At 37.2% G+C, this 14,631-nt stretch overlaps 1 protein-coding gene across 4 annotated transcripts in view; it reads right to left on the bottom strand.

The window, feature by feature from the left end:
• The window catches only part of Dennd1b (DENN domain containing 1B), a 218,205-nt gene that overhangs the window by 167,857 nt on the left and 35,717 nt on the right, over positions 1-14,631 (bottom strand). For all 4 annotated transcript variants that reach the window (XM_076547525.1, XM_076547526.1, XM_076547527.1 and 1 more), the window contains one exon: positions 1,592-1,635. In XM_076547525.1, coding sequence (XP_076403640.1) covers positions 1,592-1,635 — 44 coding nt within the window. The remainder of the gene's footprint in view (positions 1-1,591; positions 1,636-14,631) is intronic.

Genomic DNA, 14,631 nt, shown 5'->3' with positions numbered 1-14,631 from the left:
CGCTGACTGGCACAACTCACAAACAGCATGGTATTAGCCAAGAAGACCAGCAACAGGTGATCACACTAAAGTCTATTCAGGTGGACTGACAAGTACATATCTTCATATGGTGGCCCAGAGTTAGGCCTCCCTAGGGCCCCAAAAATTCTAAGGAACAGTTTTAAAGGGAGAAATAAAAATAATGTAATAACACTTGAAAGGGGACTAGGGGTTGCTTGTAGATCAGTGGACAAAAGACAGCTGAGAAGATAAAGAAACAAGCATTTCAGACTGGTAAAATGAGTCCAAAATCATTACAGGACTAGGAACACACTCAGCTTAGCTTCTTACATCAAAGTCACCCCTTTACTGGAGAGACTTACTTAAGGATATTTACGGTACGTATTAATCCATCATTCACTAAAGGCTAACAGCAACCTAAGAATGAATAGCCTCTTTTTCTTTGAAGTCATGGTCAAGGGCAATAGACATAATCAGTACCTAACACGCCCATCTAGTTGGCTCATTCAAGTTACCTTCTAATTTTCCAGCTTTCAATGTGACATTCTCGTCTAGAAAATTATCCTTTCAGGCCGGGCGTGGTGGCACACACCTTTAATCCCAGCACTCGGGAGGCAGAGGCAGGCGCATCTCTATGAGTTTGAGGCCAGCCTGGTCTACAGAGTGAGATCCAGGACAAGCACCAAAACTACACAGAGAAACCCTGCCTCGAAAAACCATAAAAAATAAAAATAAATTATCCTTTCACAATACTCAAATTCATGCATACTATTTCTGAATGAATACTTGTAAAGATATACTTTTATGAGATTTACTTTTTGCAGATTGTAGGAATCACACCTGAAACCAAAAATATGAGCTGGCAAAGTTATCATTTTAACAGTGAGAAGACTATTATTATCTCACTTCTTCTTAGGCAAAAGATAGAATTTATTTATTAGGTATCCAGGGAATTTCATCAAAGCAAATTAGTGTAAATTACAATTCAACCCCAAAATGATATTCCCATAACATAAATTCTAAAATATTTTCCTATGAACTCACACCAAACTAGTTCATTTTTGGTCATAGTAAATATTTAAGGAACTACAGAAGACAATAAAATGCCAATCAAGAAATTCATCCTGCAGTTTCCATGTCTTAGCTTTCTAAGAAAATAAAGTGATAAAAATTATTTAGAAATAAGGAAATATTCCCAATTCAACTTCTAAATGTGATTCGAGAATTACTGATCACTTATTTATAGCAGTTATATTTATTTCTAACTATACAGAAATAATGAGTACAGCCATTATGTAAAAAATTAATATTATCAAGATTTTATGACTAGGAGTTTTTTATTGTCCCGAAATGGAAATCCCATACATGAAAGTGTAACTACGTTGAGACCATAAGCTCACAGCTGCGATGATTCTCACTATAAGCAAGCCTTAACTCACCTACCTGGTCCCTTAAAAACATATAGTCTCCACAATTTTCTTTCTCACAGTTTATCGAGAAAAATAATTGCTGCTATTCATACACAATATCAGCAGTAAACAGTAATAATGTAATATACCAACTTAAAATCTTTTTAAATTATGTTCCCAACCTGGTCTCCAAAGTCCTCTGGGAATTTCCACAGTACCACAGGACCTGCAAACAATTGACATATATTATTAAAAGAAGCATAGGAAGATGCTAATATTCTTAAAATGATCAATTTTGATATTTTTAACACAATTAATTATAAGGTTAATTTCTCTGTATTTTATAAAATTAAATATTTTGACATTTATATTTAAATAATCTTAGCAACAGAGACAAATAAAATTCATAACTTAAGCTACTAAAAATCATTCCCTCTAGCAAACTCTCTGCATGCTTTGGAGTCTAACATTCTACAATACATTTTCAATTTAACTACTTATAAAAACACTAGTATTGGCTTGAAAATGAAAATATAAAAGTAGTAATACTAATAACCAAACACAGCCTCAGAGGCTAAACCAAAGCATATTGCCTTAAAATTTCATTTTAAATTCCAATTAAGAATATATGATGTCAATAATCATTTTTGCTTTATATCAGTTTTAAATGCTCAAATTTAACTCTAAAGTAATTTTTGAGTAGTCGGTAAGCTACTGCATAAATTTAATACAGCTTTTTAAAAATAAATTTGATTTTGCAATCTATTTCAAGAAATAAATGTGACTTTTATTTGTATTAATTTCTAGATAGAGTATAAAAAAATCAACAACTTTATAAATATTTATACAAGTTGTTTATTTCCACATTTCTCAACCTTCTTTTTTAAATGTGGTAAAAGATGGCGTTATTGGCTTTAATTAGTACTAGTAAATATTTTGGCCATGTACTTAATTCTGCCAAAAACAAAACTGAATATTTCAAATGAGTTTTTAAAGAGTAATTAATGGTGGGTTAATAGCATTTCTGATAAAGAGCTGCTGAAACCCCATAATGGAGCTAACATACAGGATGGGGTCAGTCTAAACTCCACCCCAAGTAAAGGTCTCTGGGACCAGAGACTCCACTCTGTATCCAGTCAGTGAGCAACTACAGCCAATTGCACAACTACCACCACTTTGCAGTACATTTTTAAAATCAAAGTCAGGGTGCGAGATTTCTGAAACATTAATTCCAAAATCCAGTAGACAGCCATCAGCATTTTAAGCATGAGCTGGCTAATCTAGCACTTCCATGAGTAGTTCAAACAGGATTTTTCTGTTTTACTTACAAACAAAGCTTGCCTTCTACAAAAATTTTAACTTAATAATAATTAAGGAATTAAAGTTCTCCACATAAATAAGCCATGTAGAATATCTTGCAAAAAAAAAAACAACACATTAGAAATTTATGAAGGGCAACATCAGATGGTTTGTCTTCATCCATATAAAACAAATGTTTACATTTCAGAAATTAATGTAAAAAACATCAACGATCAACTGGAAATCCTCAGGCAGGCTTATCTTGCAGATCCTATAGATAATTACATCCCAAATTGTACAGGTTCATGTGGTACTTTGATCAAAACTGGAGCTCATGAAACAAAAGTACTCGGGAGAATCTTCACGAACAAAGTATGACAGTAAATTACCAGTGATAAAAATAAATCATCACACAGAGGCAGGCTAGTCACACGCAGGGGATGGGCTTCGAGGCAGATATTAACTATCCCTTTTCGTCAATCACAACTTTAGCGTCAGTTGCTATTTCAGAATAGGAGCAGGTTACTCGGCCTAAGTCGTGTTCCCCTTACCGTTTGTTTACTTCTGGCTCCATACAGCCAAGGATGCTTTGGCTGCCTCCCTTTTCACTCAACACCTTGCTCATTCACTCATTTTTTTCTATATACTATATTTTCACAGAGGGAAAACAAATGACTATATGAAGGGTTTATTGGATTAAACATCTAGTGGAAAATATCCTATTTATTTTCATTAAATAAATCTCATCCTTCAGCAGCATGCAAAACTGCATTAGAATCATGTGCACCCACGTTTTGAAGTGGATTAACTTAGTTACTGCTTATGTGGTTCTATTTCAACTACATATTTGTAGCAACCTTTCAGAGTACTGCAAAGGAACAAAAGCCCTGAGAAAAATAATCCGATTTTGTCACTTCGAACAAAGCCTGAATTTTCTCTTCCCTGAGGATTATCCAGATCCTCAATCTGATCCGTCAGGGCCGATCTGATGCTGCTCTTGGGGACAAGGGATGGGAACTGCTGGCGGGGCTGCAGAGCGGTGACAGGGACGCTCTTCTCGCCCCCCACCCCCAGTCAGAGTCCAGGGAGACTCCGTATCCTCCCAGACACACTGTTGCTGACAGGAAGAACATGTTACTTCTTTCTCACATAATTACGTCATAAGTACACCAAGTTTTGTAAATCAGTAATCTTATAGACAGCAATAAATTACTGTTTGGTATGAGCATAAATGTTTTTAAATTATGTTTCTTTAAAATAAGAATAAGCCTGTAATTTGATATTTCATATTTTCTAGCCCTTAATAAGAAACAAAAATTAAAAATAACTAAAGATACTAATGTGGATTATACTAAACTATAAAAAAAAATCACAAGATAAAAAAAATCCTAATTTCCATAAATGACTAAAATCTCTTTGGTTCTGGGGAATTTAAAGATGAATTAAATATATAGTTTCTTTATTATTATGCATCTAGAAAAACAGTATAGTTCAGATACTATACACCTTGGGAAAAACAGAATGTGTAACCTTTGAATCTTGTTTGAGTACGGATTTGTTTTTTAAGACATATTCATTTTTATTTATGTGTATAAGTGTTCTGCCTGCAAGTGTGCACTTGCACCAAATATGTGCCTGGTGCTCTAGAGCGTGAGAAGAGAGCAGTGACTCCCCTGAACCTGGAATCACAGACAGTTGTGAGCCACCAGGTGAGTGCTGGGAACCAAGAGGGGTCCTCTGCAAGAGCAGCCAGTGCACTTAACTGCTGGGCCAGTTCTCAAAATCTGTGATGACAGCTTTGTCCAAGCTTGACTCACCTACATTACAGAATGTGAACAGACAAGGAAACATCAGTCACAGCGTGAGACGCTCTGAGCCTCATCAGACAGCTGGCTAAGACTGGAGCTTCCTTGGCTGAGAGCGAAAGAGAACTTATCCTGGAATATTTCCCCAAAATAAATATTTTTGTGGCCCATCTAAGCTCCACCTGTTTCATGCAAAACTGAACAAGGCCCTTGCCTTCTTATTCTCCATAGCATTCAAGGGCAGAATGTCAAAGACTGTCTAGGTTTTATGCAAAGCATTCTTTTAAGCAAGGTTACTACAGGGCAACTCAACTCAACTCAAAGATTCCTTCACTTGGTAAATTCAAGAACTGTTGCTAACAAAGGAATGTCTTTTGAAAATAAATGAATAGAAATTATTAAATAAAAATGAGTAACTTTTTTGAAAATGTAATTTTTTTTTAAACTTTTCCACCTATGGAAATACCATTAATGAAGTTAAAACAGGATCCCTACCATTTACAGAAAAGAGAAGCATTAAACCAAGAAAATATATATATATATATATATATATATATATATATAGGCAGGGCATGGTAGTGCACGCCTTTAATCCCAGCACTTAGGAAGCAGAGGCAGGTGGAGTTCTGTGAGTTCAAGGCCAGTCTAGTCTACATAGTGAGTTCCAGGACAGAGAGACCCTATCTCAAAAAAGAAAGAAAGAGAGAGAGAGAGGGAGGGAGGGAGGGAGGGAGGGAGGGAGGGAGGGAGGGAGGGAGGGAGGAAGGAAGGAAGGAAGGAAGGAAGGAAGGAAGGAAGGAAGGAAGGAAGGAAGGAAGGAAGGAAGGAAGGAAGGAAGGAAGGAAGGAAAATGTGTGTGTGTGTTATGAATCTAAATTAAGAAAATGCCTCTAAAAAATCACATCAAGTCTGTAAATATTTTCGTAATTAGTGATTGGTAAGGGAGAGCCCAGCCCATTGTGGGTGGGGCCACCCCTAGGCCGGTGATACTGGGTTTTATAAAGGAGGCTGAGCAACCCAAGAGGAACAAATCAATAAAAAGCACCCCCTTCATGGCCTCTGCATTTGCTCCTGCCTCCAGGTTCCTGCCCTGTTTGAGTTCCTGCCCTGACCTTCTTCATGATGGACTATGGTGTGGAAGTGTAAGGCAAATAAACCCTTCCCTCCCCAACTTGCTTTTGATCATGGTGTTACATAGCAACAGGACCACTAACTAGGAAAGAGGTCCTGCATACTGACATTTTATTAGATCAAAGGGATCTAATCATCACCAACAGATGATTTGGGCAGCAGAAAACATTCCAAGCTGGAGAAAGAATATGCATGATGTCTCGAAGAACAAAAAGAAACAGGGTATCCTTTATAAAAGTAAGCAAAATTTAACATATCAAGCATATAACTTAGGGAGAGAGCGGGCAGGGATGAGGCTGGACTGGCAAGAGAGTGGCAGCACCCAAGGAGGAAGAATAGCGGGCAGGAGGACGGCACTGCTGCCATGCTTGGGCATCACGGGAAGTGGCGCAGCCTCAGAGATGAATGAAGAAAGTAAAAACTCGCGAGTGCTGCAAGTCATGGCGAAGGGATGGCTGCAGAAGGACAGCCACATCGAAAGGTGCAAAGCCATAGGAAGAACGAAGGGCAGAGGAAAGGGGCAAACGGAACATGGGGTAAGTAAGCACTGGGCAAGAGGTTTGTGTCCAAGAAAGGGAACTAAGCAAGCTGTACAAGCTGAGAGCAGAGACAGGATGTTCAGCTAGACGCCCTTGTCTTTGATAACAGTATGCATCTGAGCATGCTGACAGGAACCAATGACCTAGTGGAAAGCCAGCAAAGAAGGCACCAAGGTCCCTAGGAAGGCAGGAGGAGTGGGGTCCTGATCAGGACTATGCCTGGGGCTTAAACAGGAGGAAGGCGTTTTCTGCTGTTACCGGAAAGGGAAGCAGGAAGCACAGCTCCCAGTAATTCTGAGGACATGGTACGGAGGGCTGTATAAGAACTGCTGCTTCCTCCCCCAACTCGCATACTATAGGAAGCACTCTGAAGCAAACTAAACAAGGAGGCATGAATCCATTGTTCAGGTAATACTAAGTATTCAGGTTAGACAGCGGTTCAAATCTGGCACTGAAAGCCAACAAAGTAGGATTCCCATTATGGTCCAAGAACCAAAGTGGAAAAGACATCTGATAATTCAGTCAACATTTAGGTTTCTGTCAGCCACAACTGATGAAAAGGGAACTTAAATATGTGAGTAGTAATAACTACAATTAGTTATTACATTCTAACTTAAAAAATTGAACTTTTAGCCGGGTGGTGGTGGCACATGCCTTTAATCCCAGCACTCGGGAGGCAGAGGCAGGCGGATCTCTGTGAGGCCAGCCTGGGCTACCAAGTGAGTTCCAGGAAAGGCGCAAAGCTACACAGAGAAACCCTGTTTCGAAAAACCAAAAAAAAAAAAAAAAAAAAGTGAACTTTTTCAGTAAAATCCATCCATGTTATATGTTATTACCAAAATAACAAATGCATTTTAAAAGGTGACCAATGAATATCTGGAAACTGTATGACTGAGAAGTAAAACAAATAAATGGAAGCAAATGTGGACTAACGAGATGGCTGGTGGGAATGCTGACTCTCTGCTAACATGATGATGCCTTCTGTCCCCTCAGAGAGGGTGCTGAAATCTACCAGCTCAATCTATCTTCCCCCACTCTGGTTAAACTGAAGAACAGCCTCATCTGCCTACCTACGTGTGTCACATAAATATCCTTCTTGTGCACGTAAAACATATTTAAAAGCATATCATTAGATAACCAAGGTTAAAATTATAAATTCAGTCATATCTGCCAAAGTGTTTCAAATTCATAATTGTAATTTTATATCCAACCTGATGGCAAAGGATTTAAGAAATCATCCTACACAGTTACTTAGGATCTTGTTGAAGCCAGAGATCAGAACCATCAATACTCTGCATTTTCCCAGCATGCACCACAGCAAAACATATCTTTACAGCACTGATAAAGAGATATCACCCATTCTGACAATCTAGTAATACAGAATTGTGAGTCACACCACACACCCACTCAAAAAAGCATTCTGAATTATATAATATCACATATTTTAAGAACATAACCAATATTTGAAAAAAGAAATTGATTTCTGAAAAATGAAATTAGAGAATATTCAATCTTAATAAAACACATAGTCAGATGTTTGTACAAATTATTTTAAAGTTAGCACATGAGAGGTGATTAACATGCCAATTATCAAGGCCTGAACATAACACATTAAATACTTCCATGAAGATTCACAGGTGTCCAGTAAACAGGCATAACTGCTGTGGAATAATACTTCTGTATGCTGTGTGAATATATGCCACTGTGATTGATTTAATAAACAAGATGACTGGCCAATAACTGAGCAGGATAAAATTAGGCAGGAAAGTCAAACTGAGAATGAGGGATGAGGAAGGGCAGAGTCAGAGGAGACACCAGCCAGGCGCAGAGGGAGCAAAAGATGAACGTACCATGCTAATAAAGGTACCACCACATGGCAGAGCATAAACAAGGAATATGGTTAATTTAAATGTAAGAGCTAGTTAGTAATAAGCCTGAGCTATTGGACAAGCATTTATAATTTATATTAAGCCTCTGAGTGATTATTTGGGAGCAGGCAGTTGAGACAGGAAAACTCCACTTACACACAACTACAATGACAATTAAAATTCATATTTCAAAATATATCATTAATACAAAATTTTATTAACTTTTCAAAGGACTGGTGAGCAGTTCTCTCAATATCTTCTCTCAATATCAGTGTGCAACAGAAGTGTCATGAAAGCTCTGATTACAACCCAGATTGCTGGATCTTACACATAAAACCTCTAATCTAGCATAAGTGGGTCTAACAAACTCCATGTGTTACTGACCCTGCTCATCCTATAAGGACCAAACCTGAAGAACTAATACAGACCACATCCATCTCACAAAGGCTAGCATTAAGGAACTTAATATTTGTTAGCTATAAATATTCTAAGCTGTGTCAGTAATTCAGAATCCCCCTTATTTTTTAAAGATTTATTTATTTATGTGTGTATATGATGTGTCTATGAGTGTACACAAACAAGCACACACACACAAAGGCCAGAAGATCCTGCAGAGTTGGGTTATTGGTGTTTGCGGCTTGTTATGTATGTGCTGAAATCCAAACTCCAACACTTCTGATTGTGCAGCAGGGGCTCTTAGTCTCAGAGCTGTCTCTCTAGCCCCTAGAATGCCCTTTATTATGTGCAGATACACGTGTGTCTTCACAAAGCTAGGAAAATTACCACCAATCACAACACTACCAGAAGCTTTTCATGATAATAAATACTAACATCATAATTCTATTTTCAGGTCCCAGTGAAAAGAATCACATCAAAACTGAATTGTTTCATGGCATTTGAGGCTATATCATTTTAGCAGCAACCATGGAGGACTACAGTCTTATACAAATATACACATATGCTAACATTCCCTCTATCCCTAATGTATATGTAAATGTGCAAGGATTCCACTATCTAGATCAGTGTTTCTCGAACTAATGTTGCAACCCTTTAATCAGTCTTCATGGTGTAGTGACCCCCAACCTTGAAATTATTTTCATTCCTACTTCATAACTGTAATTTTGCTACTGTTTTTGTAATTGTATTGTAATGTAAATATCTATATGTTCTAATGGTCTTAGGTGTGCCCCGTGAAAGGTTCATTCAACAGCTCCTGCCAAAGGGATCATGACCCACAGGTTGAGAACCACTGATCTAGATTATCAAGAGGGATCTTTTTGTACCCCACATTCTCAATTATCGGAGGAAATACTTTCTGCTGTGCTTTCTTATGATGATTTATTTCATGCAATTTAAATGGTTAGTTCCATTTGAATAACCAAAAGGATAAATAAACAGAGAGGATAACTGTGGTCATAAAACCAAGGCCTCTGTTTGCATTCTTTATTCATAATTTCAAGAAAAAGTTCACACTCTGTAGAGAGAACCTTCGAATTTTCTGAATGAAAGAGAGCCCTCCCTCACCAGGCTTTTTCTGCATGGAGACTTAGAGTTCCGTGTCCTTTGTCTCTACACTAGACACTACTGCAGGCAGGATTGGAGTGCACGTGTTCTACTACTGCTCTGCTGTGCCTACAAAGCACAGCTCTTTGCTCTCTCACAAGGCCGTGGTTTAAAATACATTCACAGTAGGATTATTTTATTTCGGCTAAGATATTTTCAGCAAACCAAATATTAAATAGTTCATGCAAAGAAAAAGTCTAAACTCCACAGACTTCCTATAAACAGTACCCGAATGTAAAGAAATCTAGAAAAGGACATTAATCACTAATAGTAATCAAACACTATTACACTATCATTAATATAATTCATCATTTAATAATATAAGTTTAAATATATATATATGATTTAAAGAGAAATGAAAGCCTTGTTTTAGTATGTTTTATATAGCCACTTGCAAAAAGACCACACTTATATTCATCATTTTACATACCTAATATACATATTTTAAAGCAATTTTAAAATGTTTTCATTATCTTAAAAATGTATATAAGCAATTGTCACATGAAGTGTAATTCAATGTCCTCTTGCTGATGACCTCATTCTAAAAGTCACATGGATAATCAATCTACTTCTGTAAAATATTTTTGGATGGTTTTGAAACTCCAACCATACAAACCAAAGTTTAATTCTAGCCTTTCTAAATGTTTCTTCTAGAATGATCTAAAATTAGTATCACAACTCAAACTGAGGATGCTCTTTTTGCTTAGATATTTAGTAAAATCCAACTGGGCAAAGGAAATAGAACTTTAAAGATCCTTAGGAAAATATAAGCCACCACATAACATATTAGTTACATCATTTTGCTTCCTCTATCCCTTTTAAACAAGACCTATTATGATAAAATAGGAACCCTCATCAATCACCTGATAGAGTAATTCCAAACTTAACCAAACGGGGCTAATGGGTGAGAATTGAATTGAAAACACCTTGACAAAGAAAGCAATTTCTTTTCTTCGCACTCTTCTGAAGCTGTGGGTGATCATGGTAATCGAACCATCAACAGTGAGGGGCCATCTGTCCCAAGGGCCCTTCAGGAGAGGGTTTTTTTTAAATCAACAAACAAAAAGGGAAAGAAATGCTGTACCACAGATGTTCAATCTTGATTAATCTATGACAAGAAGCTTACAACCGAGAATCAATGTTTTGACGTTTTTCAGATACCAATCATTAAAAGCCAACACAAAAGTTTTTATAAGAACATAGAAGATAAAGTGAGGAGGTCACTTGTCGAACGATGTTCTGTGATACAACCCTGACAGACGCAGCTAATAGTACAGCACGCCCTCATCACCTACCTCCCTGGTTTCCTCAAAGGTGAGAAGCAATGCTTTAAGTTAGAGAGTTAGTTCTTTGTAATTCTTTGTACAAGATATGACTTTAAACGATATATTTTATTCATAATATTGAGTATACTTAACTCTTTGAACTAGTTACAAGAAATAACTTGGTCATTCAGAAATATAAATTTAACCTATCATAAGGCAGTTTCATTTTATTCACAATTATTTTAAATAGTGTTCATATTACAACAAAATATTATGAGTTGAAGCACAACCTTGGTCAAAGGCTTTCATATTTAACACAAAGGTAACAAAGTATAACACACTCTCATATTCTTAGACATAACAGAGTTTTAGTCATTTCAACATAAGCAAAATTTCATGGTTAGAATCATACTAATTATAAAAATGAATTTAAAACTTACAAATCTGAAAATGTGTTTAATATGTAGAGAAATATTAAAACTATTATTAAGGTAGAAAGTGCACCTCTAATAAAATATTACCAAATTAAGCACTCAGCACATTTTTTTCTAGACTATTTTCAAGTTGGAATCACACTAAATGGAGAATCAATTTAACATGAGATTCAATTAAAAAAAATTACTCTAAATGAATTAATTTTTCACTTCCTTTATGTTTGTATTTACCAAGCCTAGGTACACCCTGTGACCTCAGTCATGTGGTAGGTTTAGGGACAAATGCCTCTGGAAAGAGTCAACTCAGATCTTGCCAAATGTCACACCTCATCAAAGGTTTAAGATACTAAAATAATTGAAACATCATGATTAATAAACACAGATATAATTTCTAAATTAGAATGATTCAATATAAAACAAATAATATGATTATTTTTTGAAAGGTAAGCTTTAAAAAATCAGGACTTTAAAAAAATATAACCTCAGTGACTAAACAGCAAAGTGGGCTGGCAAGATGACTCTGTAAAAGAGACTGCCACCTCAGGTTAAGCGCCCACATTGTGGAAAGAGAAAACTGACTCACACAAGCTGTCCTCTGCCCTCTGCACATGTGTGGTGGATGTGTACACACACACACACACACACACAGACACACATCAATTAGAAGGAGGTAATCTCCTCCATCTAGGTCCCTCTTACTAGGTGGCTCTAGTTTGTATGAAGTTGTCAAAAACAAACCAGCACAGTAACAACTCTACTTAGAATTCTAAAGGACTAGACCAAAAGAGAGAAGTGTGTGCAATGAGAAAGGAAGAAAATAATATGAGAAGATTTTAAAACTTTCCAAAAACTGATGAGAGACAATCTTCTGAGTGAGGAACCACAAAAGCCAAGCAGGATTCCCAGAGACAGCTGGGGACATCACAATGAAATTCAAAGAATGGGGGGGGGATTGTATTTATAGGTCTGACAGACTTCCTAACAGCAGCAATGAAAGACAAAATCAGTGAAATAAAATATTCAAAATATCCAAGAAAGCATGTTAGTTATACAAAAACTGTATGAACAGGAGTGTAGCCAAAATATACTTTCAGAACAACTGAAAGGAATCACCACTGCTAAAAGACATAAGCAAAAGTCAACAATATGGCAGGACACAGAACCAATCTGCACAAATGAAGAGCTCTTCTATATACCAACAACACACAGAGGAAGAGAGCATGGAAACACTCCATTCACAAGAGCCTCAAAGAATATCTAGGAATAAACCTAACCAAGAATGTGAAGGACCTCTACAATGAAAACTTTAAACCTCTCAAGAAAGAGACAGAAAAAGAGAGTCGAAAATGAAAAGGCATCCCATGTTCATGGGTTGACAGAAGTGACATTAGGAAAATGACCATTTTACCAAAAGCCTTTTGCAGATTCAATGCAATCTCTATTAAAATACAAATCCATATCTTATTCATCACAGGAACAGAAAAACTGATCCTAAAATTTATATGCAACCACAAAAGACCCCAGATAGCCAAACAATCCTGAGCAAAAGGAACAATGATGGATGTATTAACATTCCCTATCTTAAGATATATTACAGAACCACAATAATAAAAGATAATGTGATACTGGTACAAATGCAGAAGCAGACCGATAGAAAAAAATCAAAGACTCAAACTGAGTATACATAACCTTAGCCATTTAATATTTGACAAAGATGCCAAAACATATGTTGGAGGGAAAAAAAAGTATCTCCAACAAACAGTCCTGAGAAAACTAGAAGCAGAAATTAGACCCATATCTATCACCCTGAGCAAAAACTAACTCCAATTTCTGTCTGTTGAAAAGAGAAGTTTCCTTGAAGCAGAAATATTGGAAGAGCCAGAGGTAGTGGATGACTCCAAGCAAACAGTGTCTTCCAGGCACAACAGGACTGGTACACATGAGAACAGACAGAGACTGAGATACAGTGCACTGCATCTGCACAACTTCAAGTCAGACAAACCTCATTGTGGAGAAGGAAAAAAGGCCCAAAGCCCCACCCCTAACCAAGAAGCTATTTACAACTGATACCTGCTAGGAATGGGAAATTGAGTTTTCTCCACTCAAGTGACACAGAGTGTATTTACCAGTCAAACTCCAGGGAAGTTGGCCAACACAGAAGAGACTCATGGTTTTTTGCGTGCTCTTGTTTTTGTTATGGTTTGCAGATATGCAAAACTCTGAAAATCTTCCGAATTTGAAAGACTTCTTTTTCCCAGTCCGCCCAACCTGCCGCGTCACCCAGAAAGCAGAGTACCTCCAGGATGCTGTAAGCACAAGCAAGCACCTCGGTCACCCTGAGCCGTGTTTCTACCACTTTAGGTACTTGCCTCTTGGCCAGTATCTGAAACGGAGTCCCATTCACCCCACTTTAGGGTGGAATGAGACACCAAACCCTACACCCCAGCAGCAGCTTCGCTATGCCTTCTTGCCTGCTTTATCCTCTGTATCTAATCAGCTCCTAATCACATTAGACCTTTCTGAAAAGTAGCTGCCATCCATGCCTCCTCTTCTGTCTGCATCCCACTCTAAATCCACATTACCTGATGAGCCTTCCTGACACTTGGCTCCTCTCAACCAGCTGCCATGAAGTTAATCTTAAGAGTATAATATGCTTTCCACAGAAAAAATATTCAGAGGCTCCCTACTGCTGACCTGAACAAAAGCTCCTGACGGACCTAGCCATTGATGACTCAATAAGATATTCAATTTTTAACAACAAATAGCTCCATATATTAAGGCCAGTTAATTGTGGCAAAGGTCTACACTTCCTGACTCCATCCTTCCTATCTAAATGTATCTCCACTACACTCCAATATAAATGTCCATGTTTCATACACTATTCCCAGTTCTGAGGATTTACTTACACGCCTACGGACAGTGAAACTCTTTCTAGAAATGCTATGTTCCTTTCTGCACATTTCTCTGAGTTCTGTCATTACTCTGGACTTAGGCTGTGAGGCCTTCCCCAGCCTTCCTAAACTGCAGCCTGTTTCACGTGCTGGCATGGCCACTGCCTGAGCCAGCCAATTTAAAATATTATACTGCTTTATACAGCTACAATAGTTCACCTTCTCATAACTAAACCTCCTGAAGACAAAACATGTTTTATATTCCAGATGTTTGCTTCATTAAAGTAACCCTTTTGGTTTTTTAATTGAAAGCTTTCTTTTTCACTCTCTGTTCAATGAACTTCCATAATTTCTTCCTAAATATCTACTTATTTAACACAAATTTCATCTTTTTTTGAGAATTACCCTTACTGATCTAACATTAAAT

This window comes from Peromyscus maniculatus, chromosome 11 (genome assembly GCF_049852395.1).
Source record: "Peromyscus maniculatus bairdii isolate BWxNUB_F1_BW_parent chromosome 11, HU_Pman_BW_mat_3.1, whole genome shotgun sequence".
Taxonomy (NCBI): Eukaryota; Metazoa; Chordata; class Mammalia; order Rodentia; family Cricetidae; genus Peromyscus; species Peromyscus maniculatus.
Note: the sequence above shows the minus strand (reverse complement) of the source record. Positions and strands in the feature narration are given on the sequence as shown.